Genomic DNA, 24,752 nt, shown 5'->3' with positions numbered 1-24,752 from the left:
TTCCACTCTGAGCATCTGGAGAGTCATCCAACCGTGTTTGCCAAACTTGCTTGAATGTGAGAAGCATGTTTGTTTTATGATCAGTGTCTTGGGTTTTAAATAAGAATACCACAGGAGATGATCCCACTATGATCCTTGCTAATGTACCTCTAGGCTAATAAGTTCTGAGATGATCCTGCTCTTTGATTTCATGAATAAGAAAATAAAATGGGAAATGCATGACATTTAAAAATTATTGTTATTCCTGAGAGTAAAATTTGTTTTAACCCTCTCTGTGGTGGCTAAGTTTCACATTGACTATGATGCTTGCCAGATTGTATCTCCTGCTCTTCCTCTCCTTAAATATGTGCTTATTTACTTCCTGAATTCAATTTTAGAACCCATCAAAGTAGATCCACTCAGACTCTGACTACATTTTCATGCATAAATTCATAGATGTCTTCAGAAGGAACTGCACTTGCATATGCAAATACTTTCCAATGCCTTTTCATTTCTACTTTTGGCCTGCAGTTTTTAATTCATGCAAACACATTACACAAACAAATATGGGCTCAATAACAACACACGGCATGTGTGAATTGTTAATTGCAAAGCTATGGGTTTGATATGGCCAAGCAACTTCCATTATTATCAATGGAGAGGAACAAGATTAAACAGGAAGAAAAAAGGTATATTTGAACATAAAATCCCAAGCATTCAGTTTCATTTTATGTAAATATTAATAAGGGAAAAGGTGACAGGACAATCCACAATTCAACAATAATCTGGGATCTACAGTTCAGTGCACAATGATCCAGAAACCAGGATGCACCTTTAAGAGACTTAGGAAGAAGGCTCAACATTTCAGCAGAAAATCATAAGAAACAAAAATGTATGCAGCAACACTGTAAATAAAACCAAAAATCTAGTAGAAAATGAAAGGTTTTCAACCATGCTGAACATGCATCACCTTTCAAAATATTTGAGCCTTGTATTAGTGACACTCTAGGAAATAACAAGTGTCCTAATACTTTATATTTGAAATTTAAACACTCCCTTAATTAATTAAGCCCAATTCTCACTCATACACTTTGGGGTCAGGAGAGGAACGCAGTGAAGTAAAACAACTGTTGAAGTTACTCACAGATCAAAGACATTTGATACAGAACAATTTTCAAGCAACCCTCCCCCTGTTTGAAGTATGTTTTATTTACATGAAGATAACTCAGAACAGGAGAGTGTAGATTAAATAAAAACTGTATTCTGCAAGGTTCTACAACTGCAGGAGAAATAGTATTTTAGCTATTGATTTTTTAAAAATATTCTGTTAAGTATAATTTTTTAAAAATAATTTAAAAATGTTTATTTTTTTAGTATTCTGCTGATTTTTAAAAAATACACTGTTAAGTATAAAATTCGGAGCTAGGCTAACTGGGAGCATAGGAGAACATGTTTTTATAACAAACAATGGACTACAGATGTGTATGTTTGTGTGTGTCTGTGCATGCGCACGCACGCGCGCATAGAGAATACATGTGTGTGGTGTTTTCCACCTGTGTGTGGTGTTTTCCACCAGGAATGGAATTCCAAGCTGCTATCAACTGAATGTTTGTGATTTCCTACACCCCCACCACCACCCCAACGCCAAATCTTATATTGAAACCTAATCTCCAGTGGTATTTGAAGGTGGGGCTTTGGGGAAGTGATTGAGTCATGGGTTTAATGTCTTCATAAAAGACAATTAAGAGAGCGCCCCCCCATCCTCTTCAGCTATGTGAGGACACAGAGAAAGACAGCTGTCAACGAACCAGAAAGCTAGCTCTCACCAGACACTAAATTTGCTAGTACATGTATCTTGGACTTCTCAGCCTTCAGAACTATATGAAATAAGTTTCTATTGTTTATAAGCCATCAATTTATGGTATTTTGTTATAGAGCCAGAAAGAACTGAGACACAGCTAAAGTATCTCAAGAGGAATTGAATTAGTTGCAATATTCAGGAACAGGAGCATGAAACAAGAAATAAAGAATCAATGTTACAAACAAATGAGCCAATAACCTAGCAGTCAGGGCCTGGAATCTTGGCACTGGAAGAGTGAACACTTCCCAGTTCATTCCCTGTATTTCTGTGCATTCTCTTGTAAGTTTGCTAAGCTTTTCATGTAAATCACACATGGCTGGTACACAAAGCACAAGACATGGACCTCGCAAGTCAACCTTGCCATACTGCCTCTCAGCACTGTTTGTGCTTTAGTCTACATGTCCATACATTTACAGCAACCCTTGACAAGTGATAAAAAACTTCTTCATGGATATTGGATATGAAGAGAATGCCAACTGTTAGTGCTTGAGAAAAATATCCTCCTCCCCAAAGAAATCAAAATACTGAAAGAAAAATAAGTTTTGGTGAAAGTAACAGGGAGAATGATATATGTGGAATTGGGTAATAATATACATCAGTTCACCTATGCTCTGAAATACAAAAAGACAAATGCATACACAAAATTAACACCACATCTGAAGAGGAAAGAAATTATATATTACACAGGATAGGGGAGGTTCAAATAGGTTTTAATCAATATACCATTTGTTCAAAGAGAATCTGACTGAGAAGCTTAATGTGTAAAATAGTAGAAATTCGAGCTCTTGGAGGTCTGTGTATGTGATTCAAGAAAAATAGTTTAAAAACCACAGATACTTTTGTGTTCCTCGGGACAGGGATTCATAATGGTCTCAGGAATACCCCTTATGAGCGAAAGCTTTGCCTTATGTTACATTTATCAAAACCTACTATTGTGGGGCTCCAAAACAACCACCAAATTGTCAAGGAATTCAGCATTCAGGACAAAAGAGGCACTTCTGTCATTCCCACAGGATTCTGCTATGGGTCGATAAAAGAATTGTTGTCTTAAACTAAACTCTAAAGGGCAGATGATGCCAGCAAGCTTTGCTTTCAGTTTTTACCAACTCAGTGATCGACGCGCAATAGTGCAAGAATGTAAGGAGGCTCAGAGCAAGTCAGTGGGGTCAGCTCTACCTACCTTGTCTTGGAAACTCATCTGACTCCCGGTGAACTAGGTCTGTGACTCGGTTTCCATAGTGCATCCTACTGTCGTGGTCATAGGCCTTCAGAGTCTCGCTGGAGCTGTAGGACTTTTGCGTGGGCACGCGGCAGTCTTCACTGTCCAGGGAGGAACTTGTGTAGCGGCACTCTTTGCCACACCGTCCCCTGGTCAGAGACCGGTGTCGTCTGTCCTTCACATCCATTATTCTGGGTCTGGCAGAAAGTCGACACTTTTAGAAAAGTGAGGCCTGAGTTTTGGCACTTGTCACTTTGCCACCTAAAAACATCAAAGAAAAAGAACAAGACTGTGATTATAAAAAATGCTGCCTTCAGTTCTGACTCATGCTCTGACTCAGATAAAAACATGAAAAGGAAATTTGGTCAGTAGTGCACAATCTCTTCTGCAAATGTTTAATGCATACTTAAACAATCAGCTTCAATAGAACAACTGGATACAGTAAATTAATTATTTGGCTGGTTAATACATTTTGAGAAAAAAAAGTATTAAAATAACTCATCTTTTGATTTTCTTATATGTATACAAATGACATAAGTCTGTCACTAATACAAGATTTTACTATGAAGTGGTTCAAAGCAAAACTGATTTTACCCAACTTTAATTGCACTCTCTTTTTGCTATAGAGAAGTTGGGGTAAAGCAAATATCAAAATTTAATAAATAAAAATAAAAGAAAGTTGTACAGAGGCACACATATATGCTACTAAAGCTTTGCAATGGTACCAAGTCACATCTGGCTAATATAAAATTGCCTAGCTGGGTCTGGAGAATAGTAACATAAGCCACTCCTGACATGCAAACAATCTTCCTCCGATTGTTTTTTAAGATTTTACTTACTTATTTGAGATATTTAAGATTTTATTTCTTTATTTATATTGAGAAAACTCCTAATCAGTTTTCTTTCCTTTGCAAATCTGTGTCTTGAAATTACAGGTGGCTCCTTCCCTGGTCACCTACCAACAGGAGATCCTGCTCACAAGAGGTCTAACGGGAACAACCACCTGATGACCAACCTGAGCCTACTGGGCTTCACTGTTGGGCTATCCACTGCTGAAAAGAAAAATGGGGAAGAGTACTGAATGTAATGGGTAAACTGATGGGAAAGAACCTCTTTAACATATTAACTGGCAACCAGAGAGCCCCTCAGTCTGTCACTTGACACCCTGAGTCTGAAAGTGTGTCCCAAACTCAGAAAACACTAGCCTTCTGCCTAGCAAATACAACAAAATCACTTAGATGCCTCCAAGTTTCAAATGATGGGCTCTTCCTGATTTCACAGGCCATGCAAAATAGCATGGATCATAGGGCCAGGGCCTACACAGAATGGACAAATAGGAAATTTAATTAAAATGGAAAATACAACCCAGAGCCTCCTCAATATGTCAGAAAATATTTGGTGAGCAGATCTGTGGTGAACTCCTCTGCTCTTCTTTGGCCATCTACCACATTATAATGGAATGCCTATTTAAACCAAATAACTAGCCTGTATGCAAAGCAATGTGCATGGCATCTGTCTCAAGATGGCAGAAGCCAAGTTATCTTCCCTTGTCTTCTTATACTAAGAGTCCCTTTTGGATCTCATGAATCCTCCTGATTTATATTACTTGTACACTTTTTCAAGTACTGCTCATAATCATGGACAATTTTGTTTGAAAATTGGCAATCAAAAAGAGGGTACACCTGTTGTGGACATCAAGCACAGTGGAACTGCTACCATAATCATTCATAAAAGAGCTAATCTTTAGTTTCCTAGAACGTACAGTTCCTGACTCAGGAGGCTGAGAAGCATCTTTGCGAGTTATGAGTCAGGATCTCAGGACCTGCTTGAAGGACACAAATACTCAGTGTTGACCTGGAAATTTTTGCTACTGCACAGCTAATCCAAGTATTAACATTAATGCAATTACTAGATGCCAAAAGTCACCTTTCCTAGTTTACAACATGTGATCTCAACATTTTAGAATTCATATTACAGGTTGGTTAAGAGCATGACCACTGAAACCTTAACTGGATGCCAACCTTACCAGGGTTACTGACTAGCCAGAGTTTTTGTAAAATTAGTCCTGGACTTCCAAATTTAATTTCTCAACCAGTGAATATGGAACATAACAGAATCTACTTCATAAACTTTTCATAAAAATTAAAACAGTTACTGTGGTAAAGCTCCTAATATATTGTCTAACATGTGGTAGGGACTCTATAAGAAATAGGTTTTTTCCCTCTAAAATAATTAAAATTTTTTTCTTAACTAAGTAGTTACAGATGTGCATAAGACAGAGGGTGGCAATAATAATATAAGCCCCTAGAATTCAAAATTCTAATTATAAATACCAATACTGAACTACACACAGATAAAGGAAGACCTTCACCCCCTATTAAATGTATATAAGACTGTGTACACCAACACTGAAGAGCCACAGTGTTTCTTTGGGAAGTTGGGTGTTTTGAGTGAATTTTATAATTTTCTCTCTCCTGCTTCACTGTAAGTTTTTACTTTATGTTTTTAGTGTTCCTGACTTATAAAATTCTATATCTCCTTTAATTTGTATTGTGCTTTAGAAAGTGGGCTGACTTTCTGTGTGTGGGTATGTGATTTTATTTCATACATTTTTAAAAAATCATGTTCTAAGTGGGGGCCTAAAGGCTTATTACCTATTCATAAAGTACAAGACCTATAGTGGATAGACATTTTGACATCTAATTTGGTTGTCCAGTGATTTTCTTTTTTTACTAAATTCCTCTTTTTTATCTATTCCCTTGATAGTTAAATTTGTCAGCAATGTCATCTCTGGAAAAATGATAGAAGTTTATACATAATGAGGTAAAAAAATGCAAAATCTTGGTCAGAGAAAGCTACTTTTTTAATGAACTGAGCAGAGTACCCTGATTGTTGGCCAAAAGACATTCTGCACTTAGACTCCTTGTTATTTAAAAATTAGTTTTCAAGAATAAAAAAGACAAAATAGGAGAATTTATATTACAATCTTGATCTCCAGCTTATCATGAAAATTCGGGTAGTCCAGAAATTTGTCCTTCCAGAAAGATGTAATAAACATTTATTCCTCCTACTAGGAACAACTAAAACCCCTGGATATTATATATAAAACAAATATGAGAAAAATATGAAAGGTGGAAAGAGAGAGCAGATCAACTAGGGCCTTTAGGACCCACGCAAGTTTCTGAGATTTCTTTTTGCCCTATATATCTCAGAGTTGGAGCTAAAGACACTGGCAACCCAGAAATATCAATAGGTGCAGACAACAAAAGCTCCAACAAAAGCAGGCTTCCTCTAGCCAAAGGACGAACAAAGAAGCAGTATAACAAGAAAGAAAATGTTTAAGAGTAACAATCTCCCTCTAGCCAAACAACATGGAAAAACCTATAGTCCCAGTCCCACCGTCACCAGCAAAAGCCAAGTGGAGAGCCTAGATTTCCAAGCTGCTGAGGTGACAAGGCCTCCCAATCTCAAACAGTGGTTTCAGGAAAGGCTAAGAAGGGAGCCAGGATTTTCATCTCTTCCAGAAAATAACGAGGCCATCTTCTTCTAATAGGAAGCTTGGACTTCCACTCCCATGGAGTAGTAAAACAAGATGCCACTCTCCTTTGCTGGAGTGGTATAGGAGGAGGCCTAGTGAGGAGTTAGGAGTTTCACTATCTCCAGTGGTAACCAGTCACTTTGCCTCTTGTTGGTAGTTGTCAGGATCACTAGATATTGGTATCACTGGGGCTAACGAGGCACTCATAGCCTAACCACCAAGTGAAGTGTCAGTGGAGGCCAACTGGGGAACCAGAACTCCCCCACCTCCTCTGTACACACCAGCTTCTAATAAGGAGCTCCCTGCCCTGAGGTATTGGCAGAGACTGAGTGGGGAACCAGGGCTTTTATTCTAATCTAGTAGGAATGAGGTGGATTTCTCTTCTGACAGAGCAGTGTCAGAGGAAACCAATTAAAACAGAAAACTTAAGTAAGACATAGAATCTCGTAATACCCAAAATGTCTCAATTTCAACAACAACAACAACAACAACAGAACAACCTGTCATATACCAAGAACTACGAAATCTCAAACTGAATGGGAAAAAAAAAAATAGATGCCAACACTGAGATGACAAGATGTTGGAATTATCTGACATAAGACATTAAAACAGCCATCATAAAACTCTTCAGTGAGCAATTATGGGCACACTTAAAACAAATGAAAAACTAGACACTCATTAAAAGATAAGAATGTCAGTAAATGGATAAAAATGTAAAGGAGACTCTGAGGTATGTTTTTAGAACCGATAAATAACTAAAATGAAAAACTCAATAGATGGGCTCAAGAGCAGAATGGAGGGATACAAGAAAGAATAAGTGAACTTGAAAATTGGACAATGGAAATTACTCAAACTATACAACAGATTAAAAAAAAAAATAGCCTAGGGAAAAAGAGCCACAGGGACCTGTAGAATGATAACAAATGACCTATGGTTATGTCAGATTCTCAGAATGAAAGGAAGAAGAGAGAGGGCTGAGAAGCAGCTGAATACATCCAAATTTGCAAAATACATAAAACCACTCATTTAAGAAGTTGAACAAACACGAAATGGGGTAAATCCAAATGTATCCATAACAAGGCATATAGTCAAACTTCCGAAAAGTTTAAGAAAATTTTGAAAGCAGTGAAAGAAAAATAACATCTTACCTACAGAGGAAAGCAATTTAAATGAAAATGGATTTCTCATCAGAAACCATGAAAGTCAGAAAGAAATAGCACAACGGTTTTCAAATGCTGAAAAAAGAAATTTTAATCCAGAATCTTACATCTAGTAAAATTAATCTTATACAATGAAGGAGGAAACATGGCAACTCAGATGAGGAAAAATACTAAGATAATTTATCAGTATAGTATTAACACAAAAATAGACACATAGAGGAGTGTCCGGGTGGTCCAGTTGGTTAAGCATCTGACTCTTGATTTGGGCTCAGATCATGATCTCAATGTCATGACATAGAGCCCCACATCAGACTCCACAGTGCATGTAGAGCCTGCTTAAGATTCTTTCTCTTCTTCTTCCTGTCTCCCCTTTTTCTCTCTCTTTAAATTAAAAAAAAAAAAAAAAAAAGTTTCTTAAAACAAAAAAATAGACACATAGATCAATAAAACAGAATAGAAAGCCCAGAAATAAACCTATAATTTATGGTCAGTGGTCAATTAGTCTTTGATAAAGGAGGCAAGAATATGCAAGGGGAAAAGACAGTCTCTTCAACAAATAGTGCTGGGAAAATTGGACAGCTACATGTACAAGAATGAAACTCAGCCACTTTCTTATACCATACTCAAAAATAAACTCAAAGTGGATGAAGGACCTAAATGTGAGACCTGAAACCATAAAAATCCTAGAAGAGAGCACAGGCAGTAATTTCTCTGACATCAGCCCCAAAAACATCTTTCTAGATTTGTTTCCTGAAGCAAGGGAAACAAAAGCAAAAATAAACTACTGGGACTGCATCAAAATAAAAGACTTCCACACAGCAAAGGAAAAAAAAACCCAACAAAACTAAAAGATAACTTACCAAATGACATATCAGACAAAGGGTTAGTACCTAAAATATATAAAGAATTGTTACAACTCAACACTAAAACAATACCACCAACAAAAAACAACCCAAAAAGTCTAATTATAAATGGACAGAAAACATGAACAGACATTTCTCCAAATAAGACATATAGATAACCAACAGACATATGAAAGGATGCTCAACGGCACTCACCATCAGGAAAATGTTAATCAAAACCACAATGAGGTAACATCTCACAACTGTCAGAATGGCTATAATCAAAAACACAACAAACAAGTGTTGGCGAGAATGTAGAGAAAAAGGAATCCTTGTTAACTATTGGTGAGAATGCAAACTGATTTGCTCACGGTAGCAAACAATATGGAGGTTCCTCAAAATGTTAAAAATAGAACTACCCTATGATCCAGCAACTGTATTACCTAAATAATACAAAAACACTAAGTTGAAAGGATCTGTGCACCCCATGTTTATTGCAGCCCTATTTACAACAGCCAAATTATGGAAGCAACCGAAATGATGTCTACTGATAGATGAATGTATAAAGAAGATGTGGTGTGTATATATACATATATACATCATATATACCATATATTTTCATATAACATTATATATGTGTGTGTGTGTGTGTATATACACACACACATACATATCCACATGCCATATACACACACACATTCCACACACACACACACACACACACACCATATAATGGAATGTGTGTATGTATGTATATATGTAATGGAAAATATTATTCAGCCACAAAAAAGGATGAAATCTTTCCATCTGCAACAATATGGGTGGATCTAGAGAGTAAATGCTGAGCAATATAAACCAGAAAAAGACAAAAACTACACTATTTCACTCATACATGGAATTTAAGAAACAAAACAAATGAACAAAGGGAAAAAAGAGATAGAGAAAGAAACTAAAGACAGACTCCTACCTATAGAGAAAAAACAGATGGTTACCAGAGGGGTGGTGGGGGGAGTGGATAAAATAGGTGAAGGGGATTAAGAGTATACTTATCTTGAGGAGCACTAGGTAATATATGGAATTGTTGAATCACTATACTGTATACCTGAAATGAATATAACATTGTATGTTAACTATACTGGATCCTGAATAGATAAGAAAAGAGAAAAAAAAAGACAAAACAAAAATTTTTAATGCTTGGAAACAAACAGAAAACTAAGATTCTTTATCACCAGAAGACTTAATTCTACAAGATTAAAGAGTTAGTTCTCTAAAACAGAAAGGAAACAATAAAAGGAGAAAATTCAGAAATAATACAAGGAGAAATCAGAAAGGAAGAAAAAACATGGTAAGCAAATTATGAATATGCACAATAGGCTTTCTGCTTTCTAAATTATTTTTGGTGATTGAAGTAAAAATTACAGCACTGATGAGGTTCTGAATGTATACAGAGAACATATTTACAACATTCTATTATGATTAGGGAGGGTAAAGTAAGATAAAAGGAGGAAGGATTTCCACAATTTACTCAGACTGGTAAAGTGATGAAAGTAGTTAACTATGATAAGATATGTAGGCATAATGTAACAACAAAAAGATTTATACAAAGAGATGTACTCAAAAACACTGTGGATAAATCAAACTGGAGTTCAAAAAAACGTTCAATAACCCACAGGAAAGTAAGAAGAAAATAGAGGAATAAAAAATAAAATGAGGGGCACCTGGGTGGCTCAGTGGGTTAAGCCTCTGCTTTCGGCTCAGGTGATGATCTCAAGGTCCTGGGATAAAGCCCCCCATTGGGCTCTCTGCTCAGCAGAGAGCCTGCTTCCCCCTCTGTCTCTGCCTGTCTTTCTGCCTACTTGTGATCTCTGCCAAATAAATAAATAAAATCTTTAAAAAAATAAATAAAAATAAAATGAAAGAATAAACAGAAAACAGAGAGTAAAACAGCAGCCTTATCCCTAACATAGCAATAATTATATTACCATTTAACACACAAATTAAGAAACAGAGACCTGCAGATTAAATTAAAATTAAAAATTAAATTAAAAAATATGACCCAACTCTATGCTGTCACTAAGAAAGTCACTTTAAATATAATAGTGTAGGCATACTGAAAGTAGAACTAAGGAAATTATATTTAATACAAACATTAAAGAAAGCAAGAGGGATTATGTTAATACCATATAAAGTAGACTTTACAGAAAAGAAAATTAGTGGAGACAGAGAAGGAAAATATATAGTGATAGAAGGATAAATCCTCCATGAAGAAACAGGAGCTCTAAATAGGTATGCACCAAAAACAGAGTTCTAAAATATGTTAAGTAAAAAAGATAGAACTAAAAAAAAAAATAAATCCAAAATTACAGCTGGAAATTTGAACACTGGAGTCCCACTGACTGATAATGCAATTAGATAAAAACTAAAGAAGGATATATAAGAATCCCCAAAACACCATCAACCAACAGGGTCTTCCCAACAAAGGGTGTTATTCCATTTTAGTATCCATGGAACATATATCAAGAGGGAACACAGGGCGCCTGGGTGGCTCAGTGGGTTAAGCTGCTGCCTTCGGCTCAGGTCAGGATCTCAGGGTCCTGGGATCGAGTCCCACATCGGGCTCTCTGCTCAACAGGGAGCCTGCTTCCTCCTCCTCTCTCTCTCTGCCTACTTGTAATCTCTCTCTGTCAAATAAATAAATAAAATCTTTAAAAAAAAAAAAAAAAAGAGGGAACACAGCCTGGGCCATAAAACAAAAATTAAAAATTTTAAAGGAATTGAAATCAGAGTATGTTCTCTTAGCATATTGGAATCAAACCTGAATCAGTAACAGAAAAATAATAAGAAAATCTCCAAACACTTGAAAACTAAACAACCCTTTTCTAAGTAATTCATGAGTAAAAGAAGGATCTCAAGTGAAATTTAAAAAATACATTAAAATGAAGGAAAATAAAAATATATCAAAATTTATGAGAAACTGCAAAAGTAGTGTCCAGAGGGAAACATACAGAACTAAAAACATCCATTGGAAAATGGGAAAAACCTCAAATCAATAATCTAAACTTCCATGTCAAGAATCTAAAGAATGAAAAAAACCCAAAGCAAGAAGGAAGGAAATAATAAAGGACCAAATTCAGTGGAACTGAAAACAGAAAAATAATACAGAAAAGCAATGAGACAAGTTTTATCTTTGAAAAATTCAAAGAAATTGACAAATTTCTTGCAAGCTTAAAAAAGAATAAATAAATAAATAAATAAGACACGAATTACCAGTATCAAGAATGAAATGGGAGATCACTAGAGACCCTGATGACATGAACAAGACTGTTAAAGAAAACCACGAAGAAATCTACAAAAACAAATTTAAAAACTAAGATGAAATGGATCAACTTCTCAAACAACTAGGTATCACAAATCACCCAATATGAAATAGAGCATTTGAATAATCTTGTAACTATTAAAGAAATTTAAATTGCAATTTTTAAAACTCATACACACACACAAAATTTCCAGGCCCAGATGATTTCACTGGAGAATCCTATTGAATGTTTAAAGAAGAATTAATACCAGTTCTACAAAATCTCTCCCAGAAAATAAAGAGGAGAGAACATTTGACAATTCATTTCATGAAGCTACTATTACCATAATAGCCAAATGAGACAAAGTCAATACCAAAAAACAAAAACAAGTAAATAAATACAAATGAAACTGAAGACCGGTATTTCACCATTAATACATATGCAAATATCCTTACATTAGCAAATAAAATCCAGTAATATATAAAAATATTATATAACATAACAAAATAAGGTTATTCTGGGGGTGTAAGAATGGCTCTCACATTATAAAATCAATCAGTGTAATCTACCATATTAACAGGCTAAAGAAGAAAAATCACATAATAATATCAATCGATGTAGAAAAAACATATGGCAAAAACCCACACCTACTCATGATAAAAACTCTCAGAAAAATAGGGATAGAGAAAATTTCTTCAACTTGATAAAGAGTTAACAACCAAAAAACTGCAAATATTACACTAATGGTGAAAACAAAAGTCATTTCCCTATGAATGAGAACAAGGCAAGGATGTCTGCTGTCCTCACTCTTATTCAAAACTGGAACTTCTAGCCAGTGCAATGACATATTAATGGGAAATTAAAGAGCAGAAAGAAGACATAAAACTGTCCCTATTTGGAGGAGGAGTCAAGATGGCGGAGAAGTAGCAGGCTGAGACTACTTCAGCTAGCCGGAAATCAGCTAGATAGCTTATCTAAAGATTGCAAACACCTGAAAATCCATCGCAGATCGAAGAGAAGAAGAACAGCAATTCTGGAAACAGAAAAACAACCACTTTCTGAAAGGTAGGACCGGCGGAGAAGTGAATCCAAAGCGACGGGAAGATAGACCCCGGGGGGAGGGGCCGGCTCACGGCAAGCGGCAGAGCAACCACGCACAAAATCAGGACTTTTAAAAGTCTGCTCCGCTGAGGGACATCACTCCAGAGGCTAAACCGGGGCGAGGCCCACACGAGGTCAGCGTGGCCTCAGGTCACGCAGAGTCACAGAAGGATCGGGGGTGTCTGAGTGTCGCAGAGCTTGCGGGTATTGGAACCGGAAAGCCGGCTACAGAGACAGAGAGGACAGTAAGCTCGCAGCTCGGTGTTACCTTGAACCGGTCGCAGGCTCGGTGAGCTCGGAGCGCGGCCGAAGGTCAGGCAGACGGGAGTAACTGGGCGCTGTTCTCTGAGGGCGCACTGAGGAGTGGGGCCCTGCGCTCTTGGCTCCTCCGGGCGGGAGACCAGGAGGCCGCCATTTGTATTCCCGTCCTCCGGAACTCTGGGGAAAGCGCTCAGGGAACAAAAGCTCCTGAAAACAAAACCTAGTGGATTACTCACCCTGGCCCCTGATAAGGGCGGTGCAATTCCGCCTGGGGCAAAGACACTTGAGAATCACTACAACAGGCCCCTCATCAAGAAGATCAACAAGAAATCCAGCCAAGACCAAGTTCACCTACCATGGAGTGCGGTTTCAATACCAAGGAGAGCAGCAGAATTCCAGAGGAGGAGAAAGCCAAGCACGGAACTCATGGCTTTTTCCCTGTGATTTTTTTTAGTCTTGCAGTTAATTTAATTTTTTTCTTTTTCATTTTTTGTTTTTTTTTTTCTCGCCTTCTGGTTAAATTTTTTTTTTTAACTTTTACCTTTTGCTTTTTTAACGTTTTTTAACTAGTTTATCTAATATATATATATTTTCTTTTTTATATTTTTCTTGTTGTCTTTTTTTAAATTCTTTTTTTTTTCTTTTTTCTTCTTTTTTTCTTTCTTCCTTTTTGAACCTCTTTTTATCCCCTTTCTCCCCCCTCACGATTTGGGATCTCTTCTAATTTGGTTAAAGCATATTTTCCTGGGGTTGTTGCCACCCTTTTAGTATTTTACTTGCTCCTTCATATACTCTTATCTGGACAAAATGAAAAGATGGAAAAATTCAACACAAAAAAAAGAACAAGAGGCAGTACCGAAGGTTAGGGACCTAATCAATACAGACATTGGTAATATGTCAGATCTAGAGTTCAGAATGACAATTCTCAAGGTTCTAGCCAGGCTCGAAAAAGGCATGGAAGATATTAGAGAAACCCTCTCGAGAGATATAAAAGCCCTTTCTGGAGAAATAAAAGAACTAAAATCTAACCAAGTTGAAATCAAAAAAGCTATTAATGAGGTGCAATCAAAAATGGAGGCTCTCACTGCTAGGATAAATGAGGCAGAAGAAAGAATTAGTGATATAGAAGACCAAATGACAGAGAATAAAGAAGCTGAGCAAAAGAGGGACAAACAGCTACTGGACCACGAGGGGAGAATTCGAGAGATAAGTGACACCATAAGACGAAACAACATTAGAATAATTGGAATTCCAGAAGAAGAAGAAAGAGAGAGGGGAGCAGAAGGTATATTGGAGAGAATTATTGGGGAGAGTTTCCCCAATATGGCAAAGGGAACGACAATCAAAATTCAGGACGTTCAGAGAACGCCCCTCAAAATCAATAAGAATAGGCCCACACCCCATCACCTAATATTAAAATTTACAAGTCTCAGTGACAAAGAGAAAATCCTGAAAGCAGCCCGGGAAAAGAAGTCTGTAACATACAATGGTAAAAATATTAGATTGGCAGCTGACTTATCCACAGAGACCTGGCAGGCCAGAAAGAGCTGGCATGATATTTTCAGAGCAGTAAACAAGAAAAACATGCAGCCAAGAATACTATACCCAGCTAGGCTATCATTGAAAATAGAAGGAGAGATTAAAAGCTTCCAGGACAAACAAAAACTGAAAGAATTTGCAAACACCAAACCAGTTCTACAGGAAATCTTGAAAGGGGTCCACTAAGCATAGAGAGAGCCTACAAGTGGTAGATCAGAAAGGAACAGAGGCCATATACAGTAACAGTCACCTTACAGGCAATAGAATGGCACTAAATTCATATCTCTCAATAGTTACCCTGAATGTTAATGGGCTAAATGCCCCTGTCAAAAGACACAGGGTATGAGAATGGATAAAAAAACAAAACCCATCTATATGTTGCCTCCAAGAAACTCATTTTAAGCCTGAAGACACCTCCAGATTTAAAGTGAGGGGGTGGAAAAGAATTTACCATGCTAATGGACATCAGAAGAAAGCAGGAGGGGCAATCCTTGTATCAGATCAATTAGATTTTAAGCCAAAGACTATAATAAGAGATGAGGAAGGACATATACTCAAAGGGTCTGTCCAACAAGAAGATTTAACAATTTTAAATATCTATGCCCCCAACGTGGGAGCAGCCAACTATATAAACCAATTAATAACAAAATCAAAGAAACACATCAACAATAATACAAACTATTATAAGAACATACTATGAGCAACTCTACGCCAATAAATTTGACAATCTGGAAGAAATGGATGCGTTCCTAGAAACATATAAACTACCACAACTGAACCAGGAAGAAATAGAAAGCCTGAACAGACCCATAACCAATAAGGAGATTGAAACAGTCATTAAAAATCTCCAAACAAACAAAAGCCCAGGGCCAGACGGCTTCCCGGGGGAATTCTACCAAACATTTAAAGAAGAACTAATTCCTATTCTCCTGAAACTGTTCCAAAAAATAGAAATGGAAGGAAAACTTCCGAACTCATTTTATGAGGCCAGCATCACCTTGATCCCAAAACCAGACAAAGATCCCACCAAAAAAGAGAGCTATAGACCGATATCCTTGATGAACACAGATGCGAAAATACTCAACAAAATACTAGCCAATAGGATTCAACAGTACATTAAAAAGATTATTCACCACGACCAAGTGGGATTTATTCCAGGGCTGCAAGGTTGGTTCAACATCCGCAAATCAGTCAATGTGATACAACACATCAATAAAAGAAAGAACAAGAACCATGTGATACTCTCAATAGACGCTGAAAAAGCATTTGACAAAGTACAGCATCCCTTCCTGATCAAAACTCTTCAAAGTGTAGGGATAGAGGGCACATACCTCAATATCATCAAAGCCATCTATGAAAAACCCACCGCAAATATCATTCTCAATGGAGAAAAACTGAAAGCTTTTCCGCTAAGGTCAGGAACACGGCAGGGATGTCCATTATCACCACTGCTATTCAACATAGTACTAGAGGTCCTAGCCTCAGCAATCAGACAACAAAAGGAAATTAAAGGCATCCAAATCGGCAAAGAAGAAGTCAAATTATCACTCTTCGCAGATGATATGATACTATATGTGGAAAACCCAAAAGACTCCACTCCAAAACTGCTAGAACTTATACAGGAATTCAGTAAAGTGTCAGGATATAAAATTAATGCACAGAAATCAGTTGCATTTCTCTACACCAACAGCAAGACAGAAGAAAGAGAAATTAAGGAGTCAATCCCATTTACAATTGCACCCAAAACCATAAGATACCTAGGAATAAACCTAACCAAAGAGGCACAGAATCTATACTCAGAAAACTATAAAGTACTCATGAAAGAAATTGAGGAAGACACAAAGAAATGGAAAAATGTTCCATGCCCCTGGATTGGAAGAATAAATATTGTGAAAATGTCTATGCTACCTAAAGCAATCTACACATATAATGCAATTCCTATCAAAGTACCATCCATCTTTTTCAAGGAAATGGAACAAATAATTCTAAAATTTATATGGAACCAGAAAGACCTCGAATAGCCAAAAGAATATTGAAAAAGAAAGCCAATGTTGGTGGCATCACAATTCCGGACTTCAAGCTCTATTACAAAGCTGTCATCATCAAGACAGCATGGTACTGGCACAAAAACAGACACATAGATCAATGGAACAGAATAGAGAGCCCAGAAATAGACCCTCAACTCTACAGTCAACTAATCTTCGACAAAGCAGGAAAGAATGTCCAATGGAAAAAAGACAGCCTCTTCAATAAATGGTGCTGGGAAAATTGGACAGCCACATGCAGAAAAATGAAATTAGACCATTTCCTTACAACACACACAAAAATAGACTCAAAATGGATGAAGGACCTCAATGTGAGAAAGGAATCCATCAAAATCCTTGAGGAGAACACAGGCAGCAACCTCTTCGACCTCAGCCGCAGCAACATCTTCCTAGGAACAACGCCAAAGGCAAGGGAAGCAAGGGAAAAAATGAACTATTGGGATTTCATCAAGATCAAAAGCTTTTGCACAGCAAAGGAAATAGTTAACAAAATCAAAAGACAACTGACAGAATGGCAGAAGATATTTGCAAACGACATATCAGATAAAGGACTAGTGTCCAGAATCTATAAAGAACTTAGCAAACTCAACACCCAAAGAACAAATAATCCAATCAAGAAATGGACAGAGGACATGAACAGCCATTTCTACAAAGAAGATATCCAGATGGCCAACAGACACATGAAAAAGTGCTCCATATCACTCGGCATCAGGGAAATACAAATCAAAACCACAATGAGATATCACCTCACACCAGTCAGAATGGCTAAAATCAATAAGTCAGGAAATGACAGATGCTGGCGAGGATGCGGAGAAAGGGGAACCCTCCTACACTGTTGGTGGGAATGCAAGCTGGTGCAGCCACTCTGGAAAACAGCATGGAGGTTCCTCAAAATGTTGAAAATAGAACTGCCCTATGACCCAGCAATTGCACTATTGGGTATTTACCCTAAAGATACAAACGTAGTGATCCAAAGGGGCATGTGCACCTGAATGTTTATAGCAGCAATGTCCACAATAGCCAAACTATGGAAAGAACCTAGATGTCCATCAACAGATGAATGGATCAAGAAGATGTGGTATATATACACAATGGAATACTATGCAGCCATCAAAAGAAATGAAATCTTGCCATTTGTGACAACATGGATGGAACTAGAGCGTATCATGCTTAGCGAAATAAGTCAAGCAGAGAAAGACAACTATCATATGATCTCCCTGATATGAGGAAGTGGTGATGCAACATGGGGGCTTAAGTGGGTACGAGAAGAATAAATAAAACAAGATGGGATTGGGAGGGAGACAAACCATAAGTGACTCTTAATCTCACAAAACAAACTGAGGGTTGCTGGGGGGAGGGGGTTTGGGAGAAGGGGGTGGGGTTATGGACATTGGGGAGGGTATGTGCTTTGGTGAGTGCTGTGAAGTGTATAAACCTGGTGATTCACAGACCTGTACCCCTGGGGATAAAAATATATGTTTATAAAATAAAATAAAATAAAATTACAAGGTAAAAAAACCCAAAACTGTCCCTATTTATAGATGGCATGATTTTCTATGTAGGAAATCCCCAAAAAACTTCTAGAATAAATTAATTTAACGAGGTCACAGGATACAAGATAAACATACAAAAAGAAAAATGGATTACACACATTGTGATGAACACTGGGTGTTATACGCAACTAACGAATCCTTGAACACTACATCAGAAACTAATGATGTACTATACGTTGGCTCATCAAACACAATAAAAAAAAAATGAATTGCATTTCAGTATACTAGCAATGAAAACACAGATGCCAGAAAGCAAAACAATACTATTTCTAATATTTTTTTAAATGAGAGGAATACTTAGAAATCTAACAGCACATACAAAAATTACATGGTGAAAATAGCAAAACTCTGATGAAAGATTTTAAAGATATAAATAAATGGAGAGACAAATTATGTTTAAAGATTGGAAGAATCAACATAACAAACAAACAAAAAATCAATTCTCCCCAAACTGACATATAAACTGAATGAAGTTCCTATCAAATCCCAGCAAAAAAATTTATATAGACAAGCTTATTCTAAAGTTTATATAGAAAGGCAGAGGAAATAGAATAGCTAAAAGTTTTTTTTTTTTTTTTTTCCATAAGAAGAAAGGAAGGAATCAGTCTACCCAATTTAAGGCTTCTATAGCTGCAGTAATCAACCCTGTGTGTTACTTGCAGCAAGACATCACATAAAGAAAACACCATAGAGAACTTAGGTACACACCCACTGATAATATGCTCCACTAATTTTAAAAATGCAAAGCAATTCGACAGAGGTAAGGTAGCATTTTCAATGAATGGTGCTGAAATAGTTGGACATCAATAAGCAGAAGCAAAAACAAACAAAAAAGAAAATTGAGTTCTTTTCTTACTAATACAAAAATTACTAAAAATGGATATGGTGATTAGATATAAAAGATAAAACTTTTAGAAAACATTTAGAAAAAATTATAAAACTTGGAGAGTAGAAAGGAGGAAATCTTTAGACTTCACATCAAATACATTATCTAAAAAATGAACAATTAATAAATTGAACTTCATCAAAATTAAACACTTGCTCTGAAAAAGATCCTGTTAAGAGCATGAAAAGACAATCTACAGACTAAGAGAACCTACCCACAAAGCATAATCTGATAAAGGATAAGTATTGAGAATACACAAGTATTTCTCAAAATCAACTGTTAAAAAAAAACAAACAATCCAATTAGAAAATTGGCAAAAGATAAGAAGTGACATTTCACTAAATAGGACATATGAATGATAAACACATTAAAAAATGTTCATCATTAGCCATTAGAGGAATGCAAATTAAAACCACAATGACATATTACTACAGACTTGTCAGAATGGCTAAAAAAAATTAAAAAGAATAAGTAAAAAAGTAACAAGATGACCTGGTGACAAGGATGTGGAAAAACTGGATCACTAATGCACTGCTGATATGAAATGGCAAAGTCACTCTGGAAACAAGTTTTGCAATTAATTTCCAATTTTGTCTATTACCCCTACCCACCACTCCTCTGGTAACCATGAGTTTGTTCTTTATGAGTCTTGTTTCTGTTTTTTAGATTCCACATATAGTGAAGTCATAAGTCATTGGCTTTGTCTGACTTATTTCACTTAGTATAATACCCTCTAGGTCTATCCATGTTGTTGCAAATGGCTGAGTAATGCTCCATTGTGTATGTACATCACAGCTTCTTCATCTATTCACCAACTGAGGGACATTTAGTTTCCTTCCATATCTTGGCTATTGTATATAACCCTGTGATGAACAAAGGGGTGTATGTGTCTTTATGCATTAGTGTTTTCATTTGGGGAAGGGATAAATATCTAAAAGTGGAACAGATTGTACCGTAGTTCTATTTTTAATTTTTTGAGGACACCTCATACCATTTCCATAGTAGACACAACAATACACATTCCCTCCCACAGTGCATGGGTGTTCTTTTTTCTTCATGTCCTTTCCAACACTTGTTACTTACTGTCTTTTTGATTGTCATTCTGATCAGTGTGAGAGGATATCTGATCCTGGGGTTTTGTTTGTTTGTGGGTTTTTTTTCCCCCCAGAGCCCACCCACCCTTCCTTCCTTCCTTCATTTATTTATTTATGCTAAGTGACCCTAAATCTTTATTTGACTAAATTCTATTTCATACATAAGCATGATGGCCTCCCCTGTTATTAGACTTTGGCATTTAAAAAAACCAACCAACCAACCAACCAAAACAAAAAAAAAAATACAAAACCCAAAACCAAAAAACAAGCAGCCTCATCCAGAACAGTACAAATGCCAAGGGTGAGGGTGGTCTACAGTTTTACTGTAGGATAAACATGTATTTTTTATGAACATATAATGTGCTATTTGTTTCAGGGGTACAGGTCTGTGATTCATCAGTCTTAAACATTTCACAGCATTTACCATAGCACATACCGTTCCCAAAGTCAATCACCCAGCCACCCCATTCCTTCCACTCCTCCTTCTCCTCTAGTAACCCTCAGTTTGTTTCCTGAGATTAAGAGTCTCTTATGGTTTGTCTCCCTCTCCGGATTCATCTTGTTTCATTTTCCCCTCCCTTCCCCTATGATCCTCTGTCTTGTTTCTCAAATTCTCAAATCTGTGAGATCATATGATACTTGTCTTTCTCTGATTGACTTATTTTGCTTAGCATAATACCCTCCAGTTCCATCCATTCCATTGCAAATGGCAAGATTTTGGGGAGTTTTGATGGCTTCACAATACTCCATTTTTATTATATATAATATAATTAATATAATATAATATAATATAATATAATATAATATATATTCTCACTTCCCATAGTTTGGCTCTTGTGGACATTTCTGCTATAAACATTAGGGTGTACATGCTCCTTGGGATCACCACATTTGTATCTTCAGGGTAAATACCCAGTAGTGTAATTGCTTGGTTGTAGAGTAGTTCTATTTTCAACTTTTTGAGGAACCTCAAATACTGTTTTCCAGAGCAGCTGCACAAGCTTGCATTGTCTTTGGGTCTAAAATGAATCTCTTGCAGAAAGCATATTGATGGGTCTTGGTTTTTGTTTGTTTGTTTGTTTGTTTTCTTCTTCTTTAAATCCATTCTGATACCCTGTTTCTTTTGGTTGGGGCATTTAGCTCATTTATATTCAGAGTAACTATTGAAAGATAAGAATTCAGTTTTACGGGCAATACAGGCCATTGTATTGCCTGTAAGATGACTGTAACTGTATACTGCTTCTGTTCTTTTCTGGTCTATGTTACTTTTAGGCTCTCTCTTTGCTCAGAGGACCCCTTTCAATATTTCCTATAGGGCTGGTTTACTGTTTACAAATTCTTTTAGTTTTTGTTTGTCCTGGAAGCTTTTTATTTCTTCTTCTATTTTCAATGACAGCCTAGCTGGATATAGTATTCTTGGCTGCATATTTTTCTCATTTAGTGCTCTGAATATATCATGCTAGTCATGCCAGGTCTGCCAGGTCTCTGTACATTGGTCTGCCGTCAGTCTAATATTTCTACCATTGTAGGTTACAGACCTCTTGCCAAAGCTGCTTTCAGGATTTTCTCTTGGTCTCTGAGACTTTTATGTTTTACTATTAGATGATGGGGTGCTGACCTATTTTTATTGATTTTGAGGGGGGAGTTCTCTGTGCCTCCTGGATTTTTATGCCTGTTTCCTTCCCTAAACTAGGGAAGTTCTCTGCTATAATTTGCTCCAATATACCTTCTGTCCCTCTCTTTCTTTCTTCTTCTTATGGGATCCCAAGTATTCTAATATATTTTTGTCTTATGGTATCACTTGTCTCTGGAATTCTCCTCTCGTGATCCAGTAGTTGTTTATCTCTCTTTTTCTCAGCTTCTTTATTCTTCATCATTTGGTCTTCTATATCACTAATTCTTTCTTCAGCCTCACTTATTCTTGAAGTAAGAGCCTCTATTTTTGATTGCACCTCATTAATAGCTTTTTTCATTTCAACTTGGTTAGATTTTAGTTCTTTATTTCTCCAGAAAGGGATTCTCTATTATCTTCTATGCTTTTTTCAAGCCCAGCTAGTATCTTTATAATCGTCATTCTGAACTCTAGTTCCAACATCTTACTAATGTCCGTATTGATTAGGTCCCTAGCTTCATGTTTCCATTTTTTTTTTTTTTTGAGGTGAGGTTTTCTGCCTTGTCATTTTGTCCAGAGAAGAACAGATGAATGAGAGAACACAATGCTAAAAGGGTAACAATGACCCCAGAAAAATATATACTAAAATATATACTAAATGTACATTAACAAATCAGAAGCGACCTAAAAATGTCAGGAAAAGAAAGGAAAAAAATAAATATATGATCAGTCTGGTGAATAGAACAGAGGCACACACTTGATCTTGGGTGTACTTTGGTTTGTTAGAAGATAATGACTCCCACAATTTTAAAGAAAGAAAAACATATATATTATATGTATATAATATATATATATATATGCACACACACAAAAATAAGGTTAAATACAATGAAGGGACAGAATATGACCATAAAAATGTAAATTAAAAACGATCTTCTAAAAAGGTATTGATAAGACGATTAAATAGGAAAGAGGAAAAATTTTTTAAAAGTAGAAAAAGAAAAAAAAGAAAATTTAAAAAGCTTAATTTTGAAAGACTAAAGATTAATGAGAAAAAAGCCATGAATTCTATGTGCTATACTCCCCCAGAACTGGAGTTTTGCAGTTCTCTGAGATCAGTAAACTTGGTCTTGGCTGGATGGGAATGAAAATGGCGGCCTCCTAATCTCCAGCCCTGTAGGAGCTGAGAACTTGGGACCCCACTCCTCAGTGCGCCCTCAGAGAAAAGCAGTCAATCCCTCCCATCTCCATGGTCTCTGGCTGCTTCGTGTTTGCCTGGCCTGTGATTGACTGTTTCTGTCTCTGGCTCACGGCCCCACTTGGAGTCTCCAAACCCAGCCAATTCCTGCAGTGCCTTCCTGTACCGCTCCTCCCAGAGGAGGAAGGAGGAATCTCCGTGGATCTACCACTTGTGGGGTCCCTGCTCGGAGAGCAGTGGCCTGACTGTGCAGGGAACCACAGTTTATGGCAAATCCAAGCTGAGAGCCCACGCCTTGGCTCCATCTCTGCAGCTGGCTTCCCTGCTCCAATACCTGGAAGCTCTGCCACACTCAGACACCCCTGGCCTTTCTGTGACCCTGTGGGTCCTGAGACCACACTGACCCAGCGAGGATTCCATACCCTGCTTAGCCACTGGAGCACCATCCCGCCATGTAGCAGACTTCTAAAAGTTCCGATTTTGTGCTCCACCACTCTATCACTTGCCAGCAGCCAGTCCCTCCCCCCATGGTCTATCTTCCTGTTTGTCACCTTGGATTCACTTCTCCGCACGTCCTACCTTCCAGAAAGTGGTTGCTTTTCTGTTCCTAAAATTGCTGCTCTTCTCTTTTATCTCCTGTTGAGTTTGTAGATGTTCAGAATGGTTTGATAATTATCTAGCTGCATTCCTGGACCCAGACAAAATTTAGGTTTCCTGTTCCTCCATCATTTTGCTCCTCCCCTAAATCTTCATATTTTTTAGAGAGAGAGAGAGAGGGCCTGCAAGTGAGGGGAGGGATGGGTAGAGGGAGAAACAGAATCTCAGTGCAGAGTCCAATGCAGGACTCAAAACTCATGACCCTGAGATCATGATCTAAGTGAAATCAAGAGTCAGATATTTAACCCACTGAGCCACCCAGGCACCTGTGATTGTGGTTTTGATCTACATTTCTCTGATGGTTAGTGATAATGAGTATTTTTTTTTCACTTGCATATAAGTCTTCTTTGGGAAAATGTAGTTTTTAAAATCATTGAATTTGCAACTTCCATAGAACCCATGGTTCTACTGTCCTACTGGAGATTTATTACAGAGAAATAAAAATCTGTATTCACACAAAAACCTGTACACAAATGTTTATAGAAGAATATATATTCTTAATAGTCTCAAACCAGAAATGACCCAAATGTCCTTCAATGGGAGACTGGTTAAACAAACTCTACTACAGCCATGATATGACACGCTGCTCCACAATAAAAAGGAACGGACTACTGATATACCAAAAAAAAAAAAAAAAAAAAACAGGATGAATCTCCAGAGAATAATACTGAGTGAAAAAGCCAAACCCAAGAGTGAGTTACTCTGTGGTCCATTTATAAAATATCCTTGAAATGACAAAATTAGAGAAATGAGAAATTACTGGTTTTCAGGGTTAAAGAGGGTATGAGTGTGTGAGGGAAGTGAGTATGGCTATAAATGGACAATGCCAGGAATCCTGTGGTGATAGAAATATTCTGTATCTTGGCTTTATCAATCAATATTCTGGTTGTGATATTATACTACAGTTTTGC

At 37.0% G+C, this 24,752-nt stretch overlaps 1 protein-coding gene across 1 annotated transcript in view; it reads right to left on the bottom strand.

Moving 5' to 3' along the window:
* The window catches only part of LOC131831877 (teneurin-2-like), a 377,156-nt gene that overhangs the window by 70,798 nt on the left and 281,606 nt on the right, over positions 1 to 24,752 (bottom strand). Inside the window, exon 3 of the mRNA XM_059174247.1 lies at positions 3,021 to 3,320. Within this exon, the coding sequence (XP_059030230.1) occupies positions 3,021 to 3,246 (226 nt within the window). The 5' untranslated portion in view covers positions 3,247 to 3,320. The remainder of the gene's footprint in view (positions 1 to 3,020; positions 3,321 to 24,752) is intronic.

The sequence above is a fragment of the Mustela lutreola genome, chromosome 5 (assembly GCF_030435805.1).
Source record: "Mustela lutreola isolate mMusLut2 chromosome 5, mMusLut2.pri, whole genome shotgun sequence".
NCBI lineage: Eukaryota > Metazoa > Chordata > Mammalia > Carnivora > Mustelidae > Mustela > Mustela lutreola.
The sequence above is the reverse complement of the archived record's forward strand: the minus strand, read 5'-3'. Positions and strand labels throughout refer to the sequence as shown.